Source organism: Arvicola amphibius, chromosome 15 (assembly GCF_903992535.2).
Source record: "Arvicola amphibius chromosome 15, mArvAmp1.2, whole genome shotgun sequence".
Classification (NCBI taxonomy): domain Eukaryota; kingdom Metazoa; phylum Chordata; class Mammalia; order Rodentia; family Cricetidae; genus Arvicola; species Arvicola amphibius.
Window position 1 is genome coordinate 48295900 of NC_052061.1, and position 14858 is coordinate 48310757.

Here is a 14858-nt window from a genome sequence, read left to right on the forward strand (position 1 = left end):
CTTGTTCCTGTCCTAGGGTACAAGGTGGAACAGGTGCAAGGTGAAGGTATCAGTGGACTCCTTCCCACTGGGCCCCGCCTTGACAATGGCCTTTCCTCAAGGAGTCCTGTGGCCCCTGCTCCTCTCTGGGAGAGGTAGCACTGGTGGGACAAAGGTCTAGAGTGGGGCACTCTGAAGTGGGCCCTTCCCCTTGATGCTTCCCCCCCCAATAAGCGCGCGCGCACACACGTCCTTCCCTAGCTTTCATTCTTTCATGCTGCTCTTCCCGGGACATTGGGTGCTGTTAGACTGCATACAGAAAGATCCCGACCCAAGAAGAGGCTGGAATCTGCGGGCCCAGCCCTCTCTTCCAGGATGTAGCTGACCCAACTCTTCCCTCACCTTTACTTCCCTCCCACCTGTGTCTTGACTCACAGGCTGACAATGCAGAAGGGTCGTGGGAATCATGTCAGGGTGCCCATTGCTTAGGCAAAAAAAAAACCATAGCCCGGGAAACCCCACCCATGTCCACCAGGATCTTCTCCAAGGCCCTGGAGCCCGGCAGCTACAGCTGACATGTTTACATGCACGTTGGTGGGCACATGTATGCGCCAGAGAGAAACTGGAGGTCAGCAGGTCAGCCGAGGGAGGGACCACAGCTGGGCTCTGCACCAAACATCTCAGCCATAGCTTCATTTCAGAAGGGGCTTCCTTGAGGGCACTTAGACTGTCTCGGTCCCCTTCTGCCATTGTTCTCTGTGAGGGGAGGGACTGTATCCAGACCCGATTCTGAGAGGCCCTGGGAACAGGCCAGCAGCCTGGTGCTCTGTGGATCTGGTGACAACAGTCAGTCAGCGTTGAGTGACTCAACTGACCCAAGGCAGCTGGCAGCATAGCACTGCCCTCATGGTGGCCTGTCGAGTTGGTGAGCAGAGCTGTCCCTTCATCCCTTTGGGAAGTCACTCGCAGGGCACCCGGCTCTGGGGTTGAAGCACGGCTCCTGCCCGCAGGTTGAGGCTGCTTCTAAGTGTGGGGGCTGAAGAAGGACCTGTGACTGCACTCCCTGGCCCCGCCCACAGCTGGACATTCTAGACTCTCGCAAAAACCAGGCCAGACAGGCCCTTCTGCTTCAGAGGTGGCAGGATCCCCAAGGGGCCCCAGGGTAGGGGCCTTCCCAGAATGACAGCCAAACCTTAAGCATTCAAAACATCCCAAGATCTGGCTCCCACCTGTCCTCTTTTCAGATAAAAGCACTCACAGGACCCAGCCCACCCTAGCCAGCTGTGTTATATGGGATTCAGTGGGGGAGGGGGCGCTTCCGGTAGCTCCAGGCTCCAACAAGCGTCCTTGGATAACTGCACTCATTTCCAGTGGGCTTACCTTCCCCGCCCCAGAATTTTTATCTTGGATAAAACAGTAGGAGAGGGGCTGGAGAGAAGACTCGGCGGTTAAAACACTAGCTGATATTGCAGAAGATCCAGGTTCTGTTCCCAGCACCCACATGGTGGTTCATAACTAGCCGTAACTCCAGTTCCAGGAGATCCAAGGCCCTCTTCAGGCCTCCATGGGCACCAGGCACACACGCAGACAAAACATTCATCCTCATAAAAGTTTTTTAAAAATTAAAAACCCGTAGGACCCTCACTAAGACCTAAGGGCATTCCCCAGCTATCATCTCTCCTGCCCATACAGGGAAGGGGCTCATGGTGACCACCGTAAGCAAGAAGCACAACCTCAGTGCCCATCCACAGGTCCAGAGACTGGACCTCAAGGACCCACAGCAGGAAGTAACATGTAAGACCCCAGTGCCAACTGCGAACAGCAAAAAACTAGCACAAGTCAAAGTGGCAAGCTGCTGAGAGCAGCTCAGCTGAAACCCTTATGCCCCATCATCCAGGGCACCTGGCTTTTCACGGGCATTCCACTGGGTAGGGTCGCTTTGGGTAGAGAGGGTGCCTAGAAAAGGATCCTAAGTGTCTGTGACGCAGCGGGCGTGGCAGAGCTGGGCCCAGCGGCTGTTCTCGAGACCTACCTGGACAACTGTGTGATGCAAAGGGACAGACCCAGAGGAGGAAGCAGAGAGCCGGAGTTTCCCCAGGTGTGGCCCCAGGTATAAAGAAGCACACAGCCGGTCTCCATCCACCAGGTGCAGCACTGGGACCATCGCCAGGTGTGAGGCCGCTCCATGTCTGCTGCCATGGCTACTGTCATTGGCACTGTGATGGTGAGCCTGGCACCTTTCCCAGCCTCCTAAGGACAGCCTATCCCAGAAGGGTGGATGATGGGGGCTTCTGTCTGAGCCTAGGTGCACTGGGATGCCTTTGGGCGAAGCTTATTTCCCCACTTACAGAAGAAAGTCTAAACCCCATCTTTTCTGTGAGAACCGGCAAGCTTTGGAGGAAGTGGGGTGTTCTCTGGGCTACCCCTAACCATACACCTGCCTGTTCCCCAGCGTCTCCTGTTTCTAGCCTGGTTGCCTTCTGGGATGACCCACCAAGACCTCCCATTCCGAGGGAATCCCCGAAGCCATGGGACCCTGAGGTGCTACTCTGCCGAGGAGCTGTCTCATGGCCAGGCTCCCCCACATCTGCTAACCCGAAGTGCCAGGTGGGAGCAGGCCCTCCCTGTGGCCCTGGTGTCCGCTCTAGAAGCCACAAGCCACAGGAGACAGCATGAAAGACCTCTAGCTGGAACACAGTGCCCCGTGCTGCGGCCAGAGGAGGTGCTGGAAGCTGACACCCACCAGCGCTCCATCTCACCATGGAAATATCGGTGAGGTTGATGGGGGTCCCCACGGGTGGGATGGGAGGGTGACTTTATTCCCACTCTGGAGTCTTAGTTTCTCACCTGTGTAGTGTGGGGCGAGCAGGCTTGCTTTTCATCCCGCCCGGCTCCGGCACGGCTAGCTTTATACCCGAAATAATTACACACAAATTGTATTATTTTAAACACTGCCTGGCCCATAATATCTAGCCTCTTACTGGCTAACTCTCAATCTTGCTTTAACCCATATCTAATAATCTATGTGGCACCACAAGGTGGTGGCTTACCAGAAAGATTCTAGCGTACGTCCATCTTGGGCCGGGGCTTCATCGCATCTGACCCAGAGAGGAGAGGCATAGCGATTGCCTCACTTCCCTTCTTCCCAGCATTCTGTTCTGTCTGCTCCACCCACCTAAGGGCTGGCCTATCAAATGGGCCAAGGCAGTTTCTTTATTAACTAATGAAATCAACACAAATAGAAGACTCTCCCACAACACACCTGCTCAATAGGTGTGCTCACCCCAACCTTTAAAGACACATTCCCCTGAGAAGCTGTCGCTTGGACCAAGTGAGACCCGGACCCCCATTAAAGGCCCTGGTTCTGTGTTCTCAAAGGCCATGGGTTAAATGTAGGCAACACCACTGATTGAGCACCAACTGAATGCCAACCTTCTCGGTGTCTGTACCTTCCTGTCTGTGGCGTTCGAATCCTGACCTCTCAGATTGCCCATTCCAGAGCAAGTGGTGCAGCCACAAGAGGGTGGAGCTCCAAGGGCGGGGAAGGGATGCTGTGCCCACCATGCTGCTTGCAAGAGCTCAGATTAGTTTTAGGTAGGGCCAGAGCTGAGTATTCTCACCGCTCCTGTCCCCACAGCATTGACACAGACCAGAACCGCTACCCACAAAAGCTGGCGGTGGCAGAATGTCTGTGTCGTGGCTGCATCAATGCCAAGACGGGCCGGGAGACAGCCGCCCTGAACTCTGTGCAGCTGCTGCAGAGTCTGCTGGTGCTGCGGCGACAGCCCTGCTCACAAGACGGTGCCTCGGACCCTACACCAGGATCCTTCGCCTTCCACACTGAGTTCATCCGAGTGCCTGTTGGTTGCACCTGTGTTCTTCCCAGGTCTGCACAGTGATGACTTCTGCTGAGGCCCCACCATGGTGCACCAGGCTTCTCCCGGGCCAGATGTCCCAGGCATCCCTACAGAGGATGCCCTTCTATTTATGTGTATTTATTGTTTATTTATTGACTCAGAAGTGCAGCAGAGGCCATACCCAGGCTTGCCCAGTGATCTCTGACCAGTGCCCAGATGCAGGCTGCTGGTCTCAGGACTGGAGAGGTCAGGCAGGTGTGATATGGGGCACAGCTGGAAAGTTGCCTCAAGTTCTCAGACAGCCTGGTCTACATAATGAGTTTCAGGGAATTCAGGGCTGCATAGTGAAACCATCTCAAAAGAGAGGGTGGGGTTCCTGAAGGAACTGGCTTCCTCTCCTTGAGCCTCCAGCAACAGTGATGGGGGCGGGGGGGAGATGAGGGGGCCGACTCTGATACCCCAGAGCCCTGGTTCTGCCCAATGCAGCTCTCCCAGCTGCTTTTAAACAATTATTTATTTTAACTGTTTTTTTTTTTTTTTTTTTTTTTTTTTTTTTGGTTTTTTCGAGACAGGGTTTCCCTGTAGTTTCTAGAGCCTGTCCTGGAACTAGCTCTTGTAGACCAGGCTGGCCTCGAACTCAGAGATTCACCTGTTTCTGCCTCCCGAGTGCTGGGATTAAAGGCGTGCGCCACCACCGCCCGGCTATTTAACTGTTGTTAAATGGACATGTTCAGCGCTTCCTTTACTTATTCCTGCAAGTCCACTTTTCCTCCCTGGCCCTGTCCATCCAGTAGTGCTCAGAGGCTACTAAAGCCCAGCTTCCTTTCCTAAGGTGTGCGTGTTGAGAAGGTGCTGCTGGGGGAGGAGGCTTCAACACAACATGTACAGCCCCGTTAGGCCTGGGTCTCCACCTCTCTACAGGAGGCCGCTGCTGCCCTGCGTAGGGATAGGCTTTTCCTCACGCTCACATTGTGCTCCCCACTCTTTATTATTCCTTTGGACATTTGGAGAAACATCCCCACCTGAAGTTAATCCCCAGGAACACCCCTCTGCATCACGACAGGCAGGCAGGCATTGCCATAACGGGCCTACCCAGCATACCCCTGCTAGGTCCCTCCCTAGTAGAGACCCAGGGCTGTGAGGCCAAACTGGAGACTTAGACTCCACCCTAGAGCCAGGAGCCACCAGGATGGTAGTCTGGACTCTGGACCCGTTGGATGCCTTGGGTGAAGGAGCCTGGGAGCTAGTGGCTCGCACTATGGGAAGACCTGGACTAGGCTCATGGTCCCACATGTAAGCATGAGCCCTCTCAGGGTCCACTGGGAAGCTGTCAGGCCTTCCCCGACTGGCCATACAGGAAGGGGTGCATGTCAGATCTGGTGCCAACCATCACCCCTGTCCCACCATCACAGGAAGAACCACCTGTCCACACCAGCTCTTCACTGTTTATTAGAGTAGGCGTCACCGCCTCCTGGTGGCGCCTCCGGGAACACTCAAGCAGGAGCTGTGGACAGCCACGGAAGGTCACACCAGGTCACACCACCTCATCTGTCACTGGAATTGGGTTGACCTGGGGGCCTCCAGCCGTGGCCGCCTCCTCCTCACCCACACTTGGCTTCTTGCGGACCTCCACTGGTGGCCGGGGTGGGGGGTTGGTGGGTGGCTGCTTGATGGTGCCTCCGACCTGGGGCCGCTCCTTGGGCTTGGGCTCAATGGGGGTCCATTGCTCACCCCGGATGGCTGCCTGAGGGGCAGAGCGGGCAGTGTTATGCTTCAAGCTGCTGGCTGTCACAAGGACTTTAAGTGGACATGGGTCTTAATCCCTAAGCAGGATGGGAACGGCTTATATTAACTGACTGACCTAAGGTCACACAGTGAGGATCTGGGACTGCCTGACACCAAGTTATGTGGCCATGCCAGGAGGGTCCTGCAGTGGAGGGAGCATATAGAACACTCCCAGAAACACTTCCAGGTACAAATTCCATGACCCACACAGCTCCCAGGTCCCCTCCAAGAGATACCCGCATGCTTTAAGGCCTCCCCAAGGGTGTCAAGCACTCTGTAGGAAGCAGGTAGTACTGGGTGCTAAAGAACACAGAGTACTTGCTTAAACAGCGCTGCCGTCCCCCACCCCGCATGCACTTCCGCAGCAGCTGCTTCAGTCTGGGAATGTGCACTTAAACTCAGTATCCCACATGGCAGTGGTGGCGCCCGCCTTTAATCCTAGTATTCAGGAGGTAAAGGCAGGCAGATCTCTGTGATTTCAAGGCCAGCCTGGTCTACAGAGCAAGTTCCAGGACAGCCAGGGCTACACAAAGAAACCCTGTCTCGAAAAACAAAACAAAAACAAAAACAATAAATAAATATAGTATTCCATAATGCTTGAGAGGTGGAAACTGTAGCACACAAACACCTGTGGCTACACCTTCTAACACCTGTGACTACACCTCCTAACACCTGTGGCTACACCTTCTAACACCTGGGGCTACACATTCTAACCAACAAGCTAGAACATTCTACAAAGAAGAAGTTGGCAGAAAAGAATTAGAAAGATATCTATATGATCTCAAAAAAAGGGGGAGAGACTTTTAATGAACACAAGCTATGTTAGGTGAAGAGCACATACCTGTCATCCAGCATTAGGAGGTATAGGCAAGAGAATTAGGTTTTCAAGGTCATCTTCAACTACATGGCAAGTTTGAGACCAGCTGGCTATATGAAACCCTCTCTTTCTCTCAAAATAAATAGGTAGATGATAGATAGATAGATAGATACATACATACATACATACATACATACATATATACATAATAGGCAGATAGAGAAATGCTTCTGTGTCATGAATCCCTGGGAAGTACACCTGACACAGCCCCAAACTTGGGCAGGCTTTGATGAGCAATGGGCCCACACTGAAGTTGGGAGGTAGGACCTGGCCGGCCACACTGCCTCTCTGAGTTGTCTTTATCCACATGCTGGACAGAGCTACAATGCAGCCTCAACAGGAAGTGTTCATTATACACCAGATGTGCATTAACCGAAGCTGATGTGAGCAAGGAAGCTGACCTGAGGGCCAAGAACACCAAGGACATGGTGGGGGGGGCGGAGGGCGGAGGGCGGAGGGCAGAGGATGAAGTGGAGGAGGCTTTACTATAGAGGGCAGCCACTTACCAGCAGGTAGATCACACTGGCAATGACCAAGCAGACAGTCCCCAAGATAGTGGCCAGCAGGAAGCCTGCAGGCACTGACAGCCTTTAGGGGTAACAGAAGGAAGGGGAGAGACACCAGTTAGGGGGGATCTTGAGCTCTTGGCCATAAGGTCTCAGAGGGAGATTTCATCCCCAGGGCCCTAGACTGAGCAGAGGCCAGCTTTGCCCAGGTCCAGCTTGGCATAAAATGTTCTCTGCAATGATTCAAGGCCCAGGAACCGTGTTGGGGAAAAGGTCTAAGCTGGGGTACAGAATCATGGGTGGGTTCCAGTCCAGGCTTAGCAAAGACCATGAAAAATGGCAGGTGTAACAGACCCAGAGCCCAAATGAAGCTCAGCTGCTGGGTTCGGCGTGCACCACACGACAGCTGATGGATGCAGGTTTGGGACCTTCTGCCCTCTCTAAAAGCTGGACTTTTCTGTCTGGACAAACGTCAATGAGGAAGGGGCGTGGCTGAGCCATAATCTCCCATCCAGGCCACAGAACCATGGGGATGTCTCCTTCCTGACTCCTGTTACCAGGGCATTGGCGGGGGACTCACAGGAAGTGGAGGACAGCCCGGACATAGTAATTCCTCGTGAGGGGCCCAAACAGCTTTACCACAGCGGTCAGGTACTTCTGTCCACTAGACGTAGAGGGAGGACAGAGGTCAGAGGTCAGGGGATCAGCACCAGTCACAATCAGGACCCTTGTCCCTCCCTATCCATCCCCTTCCAGGGTCCTGGGTCCTTTGGATCCAGTAGCTGGGCAGGCATTGGGCTGGAAGCTCCCAACAAGCCAGGCCCAGGCCACTCAGGTGGGGATGACTTACCACCGCTCCATGGTGGAACCCTTTTTCCTCTTCCCTCGAGGGTACTCCAGCAGACAGATGAGCACACCTGCAGCACTGTGGTGGTGTTAAGGAAAGCCATGCTTGCCCTAAGCTAGTGTGCATTTCAGGTAAATGGAGGCACAGTCGCTGGCCCATCCCCCATTCTCCTGCCTCGTCTGTTCTCAGGTTCTGGCCAGAGGGCCCATTGTCTAACAAGGTAAAGAGGAGGCAGGAGACTCTAATTCAGCTCCACCTCTGCCTGAACCCATTCTGTGCCCTTTGGCAAGTGGCTTCTAAAACTGCAGACAGAGCTGGTTCTGCTTCCTGAGGCTGTGGCCAAACGGGATAGTTGTAGAACCGTTGGCCCGGGAAGCAGTGGCATAACCACACCGTCCCGGTCCCCAGTAAAAGGATACATAGAGTAGGCACCGAAGTACCACTGTGTGAAGCGCCCAGTTGTGGCCACGATTCCCCCTGTGATGAGGACTAAGGGTGGAGGGAGAAGGTTAGGAGGAGGCACCTGCTGCAGGTCCGAGCCAGCTTGAGCGTGCCCCTGGGCTAGGACCTCCTCCAATTCTCTGCCCATTGGGGTAGGGCACTGCCCCAGGAGGAAATGCCTGGATTGCAGGGGGCACAGGAGGCAGAGAGGACGCTCGGTGACGTGGCCAGGGTGAGCTGAACATGCTGGTGGGAGTCTTGCGCTCCATGGTAGCTGTCTAGTGCTTACAACCTTGTGTGCCTGACAGTTACTGCCCCTTCTTTTCAGCTGCGGTGTTTCTTAGTCCTTTTGTAAGCAACACATACCTGGGTTCCACCCCAAGAAAACAAAAAACCAAAGACCTGCACAGGGTTGTGCCACAATCTCAAGGCCCCAGGGTCATCGCAGCCAGCTAGCCCATTCAAGACTACAGAATACACAGTGTGAAGCCTAGCTCCCCCACGGAACCATATGACTTACAACCGCCCTCATTTCAGCAAGCTCTTGTGTCTGTGTCTTTAGCTCAGATGAAGTTGAACTGACGGGCTCTGTAAATAATTAGCAGCTCACTCTTCCTTTACTGTTGTTGTTTTGAGAAAGTCCGGACAGTTTGGCTGGTCTGGAACTCCCGAGCCCCCTCTTCCTGGGCTTGCATTGCAGCATGGATCACCACACCCCACTGCTTACTTTTCTTCTTGTTTTCTTTTGGTTTTTCAAGACAGGGTTTCTCTGTGTAGCCCTGGCTGGCCTGGAACTCACTCTGTAGATCAGGCTGGCCTGGAACTCACAGCAACCCACCCACCTCTCCCTCTGAGTGCTGGGATTAACGGTGTGTGCCACCACCACCTGGAATAATTTTTTGTTTGTTTTCTTACCATCTTTTTAAATTGACTGTTTCTCTAATCCCTGAATCAACCACGATTTACTGGTTTATCTGTCTGTCTTTGGGATATTTGGAGGCTTCTAGTATATAGCTATGACGGATAAGGTGATGTGGCTATGCTTTTATTTTTTTTTAACCAATAGTAAAAGTGAATTTAAGATATTTTATGGGGTTGGCAAGATGATGGAGTGAGTAACAACACTTGCCACCAAGCCTGATTCATCCTGATGACAGGACCCACAGAGAAGCAGAACCAAGTTGTACTTTACCTCCGTATGCCCACTGTCTTAGCATGGTGGTGCCCAACTGCCCAGGCAATGCTTAAAACGGACATGGTGGGCTTGTATGCAATCCCAGCACTTGGGAGGTGGGGGCAGGAAGACCATGAGTTCAAGGCTAGCCTCACACAGTACAATCCAGGATCCGCTGGGATGCATGAGACCCTGGAATACTAGCCCTTGCGAGGTGGATGCAGGAAGGCCAGGAATTCAAAGTCATCATCTTTTCCTACATAGTGAGTCTGCAAGCAGCCTAAAACCCTGTCTCAAAACAAACAAATAAGTAAAAAGCAGGACCCTGCTGTAGATTTAGAAAAATGAGTGATACATTAAGTGTAAGAAACTTAAGATCTTGATTCCATGAGGGCTCGAGAGATGCTCAGGGTCAAAGAGCACTGGTTGGTTGCTCTCCCAAAATATCATCTTCAGCCAGGTGTGGTCACACCTGCCATCCCAACACTCTTTTTTTTTTTTTTTTTTTTTTGGTTTTTCGAGACAGGGTTTCTCTGTGGCTTTGGAGCCTGTCCTGGAACTAGCTCTTGTAGACCAGGCTGGTCTCGAACTCACAGAAATCCGCCTGCCTCTGCCTCCCGAGTGCTGGGATTAAAGGCGTGCGCCACCATCGCCTGGCCCATCCCAACACTCTTGAAGCTAAGAGAGAAGGATCATAGATTTCAAAAAATAAGCAAAAACTGTTTTCTTTTTTCTTTGTATTCTAGAAGCTTGCAATAAGTTTTACTCAGACTTTTTTTTTTTAAAGTAATTTTAGCAAGCATTTTCCTGAGATGCACACATCCAGGTCTTTCTATTTCCTGTCCTAATATTTGAAAATAAATTCTCCCAGATATTCAAGGCTACTTACTGCAAAATTCTTCCTAGCCACAGGAGAACTTTCACTGCCTGACTTGTTACTCATCTGGTGGTTCCCATTCTCTCTTCGGGGCCGGTCCTTCTAGGATTCAGCTTCCCTCTTCTTGCTGAGGCACATACCGAGACTCTGTTAGCTGACACTTAGCAGGATAGTGCAAGGGAGAGGGTAATCCTTTTCTCAGCACCCGAGACATCATTACACGCTACACGCTGTCTCCTGGCACCTATGACATCATTACATCCTGTCTTCTGGTGCCTATGACATCATTACACTGTTTCCTGGAGCCTACGACATCATGACACACCGTCTTCTGGCATCTATGACATCATTACACACCGTCTTCTGGCATCTATGACATCATGACACACTGTCTTCTGGCATCTATGGCATCATTACACACCGTCTTTTGGCAGCTATGACATCATTACTCACCGTCTTCTGGCAGCTATGACATCATTACACAGTCTTCTGGCACCTATGACATCATTACACACCGTCTTCTGGCATCTATGACATCATTACACACCGTCTTTTGGCAGCTATGACATCATTACACACCATCTTCTGGCAGCTATGACATCATTACACACTGTCTTTTGGTATGTGTGGTTGATCTGAGAACTCTATAAGCTGGTATTAACCCATGTTTTTATTCCTTGTCTGATTTCAATGTGTTCAAGAAGGGATTTGTTTTCGTTAGCTCTGAAAGTGACTTCTTGCTCTCTTAAGCCCAAAGTCATTTCTGGGAAATGTCTGCCCAGCCTCCAGAGGCCCTCCCCCACACCATGGGGATGTGGAACTCTTGTGGAACTTCAGTGTGTCACATGTTCACTTCCTGTACAACATATAACACAACTTCTGTGTAGAAATCCCCATATCAATGTGGTTCCTCCCAGCTTCCTTCTGCTTCCTTTTTCGGGGCTGTGCACCCTCGGGTGTCCACAGTGCCCAAGACTCGATCTGTGTGCATCTGTAGACAGTGCACGGGGATTCACCCTCTCAAATCCAGCTGGCCATTCATTTCTCTCCTTTGGCATTCAAGGGACACTTTCCAGCCTTCCAGTGGGACCAGCACCCCTGCCCTATGGGTACTGACTCCTCAAAGGGTTCACTTCCTCAGTGAGCTATTGTGAGCTCACACCTGTAGGCCGTGCAGCCCACGTGCCCCGCTGAGGGCTTCTCCCTCTGATCAGAGTTCTCCAGCTTCTGCATCTGTGGCTGAGGGCAACCTTACTCTGACAGCCCAGATCTCAGGTGTTGCTTGTTCTTGATGTTTTCCACCTGACCCCTGTCAGCAACAGCTCGTGGCAGCTGCAAGGATGTATGTCCTGTGTGAGTCTTGTTTGGGTGGTGACTCCTGCCTTCTCCAGCACAGAGACCCTGGGACGGCCTCAGGAAGAGTCGCTCTATTGTCCTGGGCATCCGCAACCTTCAGGCCCATCTCCCAACCTTCAGAGAACACTGGTTTATTCTTCTGCTTGGCTTGTAGCTCAGCTACATATTAACTTTCCTGCTTTGCTGATCAGCACTAAGGGTGTGCTCTGCTGGAGGGGAGGATCTTTCAGTCACACATTTACTCAGCCTGCTATCCACGAGCCCTTAGAGTGTCGGGTCCATTCTGAGCTCCTGTCCTATGTCACTATTAGTGGGAAGGGACACCCTCTATCCACCAGGAAGAGGCAAGGACACATTCTTTTTCCTTTTCTTTTTTCTTGGTTTTTCAAGACAGGATTTCTCTATGTGGCTTTGGAGCCTGTCCTGGAACTCCCGTGTAGACCTTCTGTGTAGGCCTTAAATTCAGAGATACTCCTGCCTCTGCCTCTCAAGTGCTGGGATTAAAGGTGTGCATCACCACCGCCCGGCCCAAGGACTCATTCTTAAATCCAACCAAAAACAACCGTGTCCAGGGACTCTGAAATAACCCAAAGACCAAAGCCCTGTGGTCTGGTAAGTCAGCGGCACACTTTAACAGAAGGTCCTGATCCCAGGGAATCAGGCTACATGAGGTTAAACGTCTCCAAGCAGGCGACACTGAGCCCAGAGGGGAGGAGAGAGGTATCAGCCTGCTCTAGGGGCTGCGGCGGCGGCAGCTTGTACAAAGTCCTGTTGCACATTCAGAAAACTCAGAGGCAGAAAAGAAACTGTAGGCAAGGAAGGCGGGAGCGCTCCCAGGAGGAAGCAGGGGCTCTAGCAGCCAGAAAGAGGTCCTGAGAGGGAGCCGGGTGATTATGTGGGAAAACAGATAGGATTTTCTGTGATTTCAAAACAAAACAAAAAAGGAAATGACCACCCAAACTACCCAGGTGGAGGTGGCGCAAGCCTTTCATCCTAGTACTTGGGAGGTCACCCTGGCCTATGGAGTGAGTTCCAGGACACCAGCGTTGTTACACAGAGAAACCTTGTCTCAAAAGCAAAACAAACCAACAACCTGGGAGAGATGGCTCAGTGGTTACGAGTGTGCACAGCTCTTACAGAGGACCCGAGTTCGGTTCCTGGCGCCCACATCAGCAGCTCAGAACCACCTGTAACTCCAGCCCCAGGCGATCCAGTACCCTCTCTGAGGCTTTCTCTGTGAGCACCTGCAATTATTCCCATGGCCATACACAAACACACATGCATACACATACAGTAAAATGTAAAACAAACAAAGAAAAGTGTGTTCCTGTTGGTTGGACCCAGACTGTCCAGAACACTCCCACGGTGGCTGGACTTTCCAGAAACAAGGAAAATCAGAGGAAGTCCGACTTGAGGGAGAAAGTGACCACGGCCAGCAACTCTAAACGACACAGGAGAGTTGTGTCACCCTGGGCTCTGTGGACAGTTAGCTGAGGCAGTATGCAGAGGTCTTCCTTACACAGCACAGGCAGACAGGAGTAGCATTCACCGGAGAGCCTGGGTCTTCCCACGGGGGCTGTGTCCATGTAGTGTTCATGGGACACAGTCCACCACTGACAGGCAGGTAGAAAATGCAAAGAAAGGAAGAAGGGTCCCAACTGGTCCACCACTCTCAAAGGGCTTCAGCTTCAAAGCCTCCCACCCCAGGAGGGAGCTTCCCATGTGGCCTGGGGGAGATTTCTCCATCACCCTCCCTAGGCATCAGTCCCGGATGTGTGTAGGTGTGTCTGGGTCCCCGTGGCCTTGCAGGTCTTTCCTGGCTAGCTTTGACTTCGAGGCATGTCTGCAGTTTCTTCTAGTTTCAGGCCTGATGCTCCTGGTCTGGTCTACTAGATTCCTTCCCCCGTCTAATGAAGTCAGGGGTTCCATTACCCCTTGGCAGTCCTCCCAGGCTATCCGGATTGTTTGATCCACAGCAAGCGACATTCTGACCAAAACCAAGTGTCCAATACCCTAGCCCTGGGCTAAGATCACTCAGAGGGGTGCATCGACTCTTGTGAAAACGTTTCTGCACACATTCTGCTTGTGGGGTGGAACTGACTGCTCCTCCAGGATGATATCAGCCCCCTCCAGGAGAAGACGGAGCCCTAGCGACCCCCAAAACCAGAGCCCCGACTCCAGGAATGGGCTATACACAGAAGAGGGTCTTCCGGCGGGTTTTTTTTAACCGGGCGGGGAAACCACCGGGCTAATGCCTCTTCCCTAGCTACAAGCAACTTCCTCCTCCGAAGTCCCAGCACGGACAGAGCAGGGATCAGGGCGGGGTCGCAAAGCAGGCAGCAGGGCAAGGCCAGCAGCGGCCACCACCCGATCTGAGCCCCTGGGCCCCAGCAGCCCGCGCAGAGAGGTCCGCAGCGCCAGCCCGAACCCCGCTTCTCCCGAGGCGCCCCAGGGGTCCTGACCGGCCCCCCCTGCCCGAAGCCCGCCTCACTCACTCAGGCCAGATGCCAGCGCCTGCTCGTTGGCCCACATGGCCCACTCGATCTGCCCCATGGTGAGGACCCTGAACACGCAGCGGCCGGGTCCAACTCCACAGCCCACTGCAAGTCTTCACCGATCAGCCCGCCCCTTGCTCAGGCTCCGCCCCTTCGGGCTGTGCCCTAAGGCCTCCTTTGCGCCTTCGTGGTTGGGACAGCCTCCCCATGGGCTTCCCTCTAGCTCCAATGTGCCCCACCTACTTAGGTCTTGCCTGTCACTTGTGACTGTTAACCCCCCCCCTCCCCCCAGCTCCTAGGACCCCTGGAGTAAGTCACTTCAGTCCGCCTGCTCCTGCTCCTATGCTTATCAGACAAAGGCAGGTCCGAAAAGGAAGAGGCTACTTCCGACCCACAGTGAACAGGGGCAGGTGCGGCCTGGATCACGTGACTAAGTGGAGGGAGGGGGACTTGATTCGTAAGGCTGGGAAAACCCAGAACGTCGGAGACAGCTGAACACTATTGCTCTGGCCCAGACCAGCTCAGCAGTAGCAGCGGCATGTATGTTGGGATATAGCATAAGGTGACAAGGAGGCAGGAGACTGTCACGGGAGGGCACAGTGGCTGGGGTGGCTTGTGGGCAGTGGGAGGCAATCCTAGAAGTACCTACTTAGGGCCCCACCTC

At 53.0% G+C, this 14858-nt stretch overlaps 2 protein-coding genes across 2 annotated transcripts; one reads left to right on the forward strand and one right to left on the reverse strand.

Moving 5' to 3' along the window:
* The first annotated feature begins 2176 nt into the window (after positions 1-2176).
* Il17c (interleukin 17C) lies at positions 2177-3878 on the forward strand. Its single transcript, XM_038312207.1, has 3 exons — positions 2177-2203; positions 2432-2751; positions 3617-3878. The coding sequence occupies exons 1-3, from the start codon at positions 2177-2179 to the stop codon at positions 3876-3878; spliced, it is 609 nt and encodes a 202-aa protein (XP_038168135.1).
* Positions 3879-5261: 1383 nt separating this feature from the next.
* On the reverse strand, positions 5262-14354 carry LOC119802000 (cytochrome b-245 light chain). Its single transcript, XM_038312833.1, has 6 exons — positions 14195-14354; positions 8271-8340; positions 7855-7929; positions 7585-7668; positions 7005-7086; positions 5262-5580 (listed from the first exon to the last, which is right to left on the reverse strand). Exons 1-6 carry the CDS (start codon positions 14250-14252, stop codon positions 5371-5373), a joined length of 579 nt encoding a protein of 192 aa, XP_038168761.1. The 5' UTR covers positions 14253-14354; the 3' UTR covers positions 5262-5370.
* Between the last annotated feature and the right edge of the window lie 504 nt (positions 14355-14858).